The sequence below is a fragment of the Eurypyga helias genome, unplaced genomic scaffold (genome assembly GCF_000690775.1).
Source record: "Eurypyga helias isolate BGI_N326 unplaced genomic scaffold, ASM69077v1 scaffold27344, whole genome shotgun sequence".
NCBI classification, from domain to species: domain Eukaryota; kingdom Metazoa; phylum Chordata; class Aves; order Eurypygiformes; family Eurypygidae; genus Eurypyga; species Eurypyga helias.
Window position 1 is genome coordinate 1 of NW_010246036.1, and position 1,425 is coordinate 1,425.

Here is a 1,425-nt window from a genome sequence, read left to right on the forward strand (position 1 = left end):
AGCGGGGCCGTGGCGGTGGCCGTCCCTCTCACCAGCCCCATCCCTTGCAGGTGAAGAGGAAGCTGAACTTGGAGACGGATCACCAGTACATAGCCGAGAGCCTGCCGGTGGGTCGGGGCAAGGCCAGGAACCCCGCTAAAGGCACCGGCCCTGCTCCCCTGACACAGCCCGGAGCAGGCGGTCTGGCAGCCCCACTGCTGCCCACGGCCTGGGCTGTGCCGCTCGTCCCTGGCAGCTTCTCCCGTCCCTTGGCATCAGTTTGGAGAGGTTGTTCCCAGGGCTGGGCTCTTTCTGGCTGCTCTCTCTGGCCGGTGCTGCTGTCCCCTGGGCTGGTGGTGTGGTTGTCCTGCCCATCTGCTGGGCACTGCACCGGCTCCATGCCTCCCTTTGGGATGGAGCTGTAGCCACCCGCGCTGTGTCAGTGCCGTGTCCCAGGTAGAGTCTCCTGGACCTTCCGTCATCTCCCCCCTGAGCCCTGCCTGGCACCTTGGTGTCACAACAGCACGGGTGTTGGGAGCCCACAAAAAGACCTGCAGCATCCTTCCTCCCTGAGAAAGCAGATGGGTTTCAAGGTGCTGGTCCTAGTCCCAGGTCCATGAGACACCTGCAAGCTTCGGGAGGGGGTGGTGTATTTTGGGACCTCTGAGCTCTAGCTGTGTTTCCAGTGTGGCTAAATCACAGTTGTGGCTGGCAGGGGCAAAGTCTCCCGGGGAGAAGTCCCGTTACGAAACCTCGCTGAACCTCACCACCAAACGCTTCCTGGAGCTGCTGAGCCAGTCGCCTGACGGTGTAGTGGACCTCAACTGGGCAGCCGAGGTCCTGAAGGTGCAGAAGAGACGCATCTACGACATCACCAATGTCCTGGAGGGCATCCAGCTCATCACCAAGAAGTCCAAGAACAACATCCAGTGGCTGTACGTCCCTGGGCCAGGCTCGTGGGGCTGTGGCTGGCTGCCCCAGGGGATGGGGGAGCTTGCCTGGGCCAGACTTAGGGCAGAGCAGGGTCTTGCTGGGAAGGAGAAGCTCAAAGCAGCGTCACAGGAGCATCTGCTCAGGGGTTGAGTGATGGCTCCCCCTTTATGTGGTCCATGGCTCCGAGCAAGGGCTGTGCTTGATTGCGGGTGGCTCCTGAGCATCAATATCCCTGTGTTGGCTGTGAGTCCCCCCCCATCAGGCTTCCTGAGTCAGCCCGGTGAGTAGGGGGGGCTGTGTCCTGGTTTGGGGAGGGGACCCCAGGGCTGTACTGTACTGGGTAATTCCCACAGAGCCAATTCCCTGGCTGTGGGGTGGGATTAAACCCGGCCCACATGGGCACAGTCACAGTGTGGGGCAGAGGGAGCCGTGGGGTTTGGCTCCTGATGGCCACGGTGCTCCCCAGGGGCAGCCAGGCCACTGTGGGGGCCGCTGGCCGGCACCGGCTGCTGG

At 62.7% G+C, this 1,425-nt stretch overlaps 1 protein-coding gene across 1 annotated transcript in view; it reads left to right on the forward strand.

Moving 5' to 3' along the window:
• Window positions 1-50: 50 nt before the first annotated feature.
• Window positions 51-1,425, forward strand: part of E2F1 (E2F transcription factor 1) — a gene marked incomplete at its 5' end in the record, with an annotated part of 2,570 nt that continues 1,195 nt past the window's right edge. Inside the window, 2 exons of the mRNA XM_010150272.1 lie at window positions 51-141; window positions 695-914. Coding sequence (XP_010148574.1) covers window positions 51-141; window positions 695-914 — 311 coding nt within the window. The remainder of the gene's footprint in view (window positions 142-694; window positions 915-1,425) is intronic.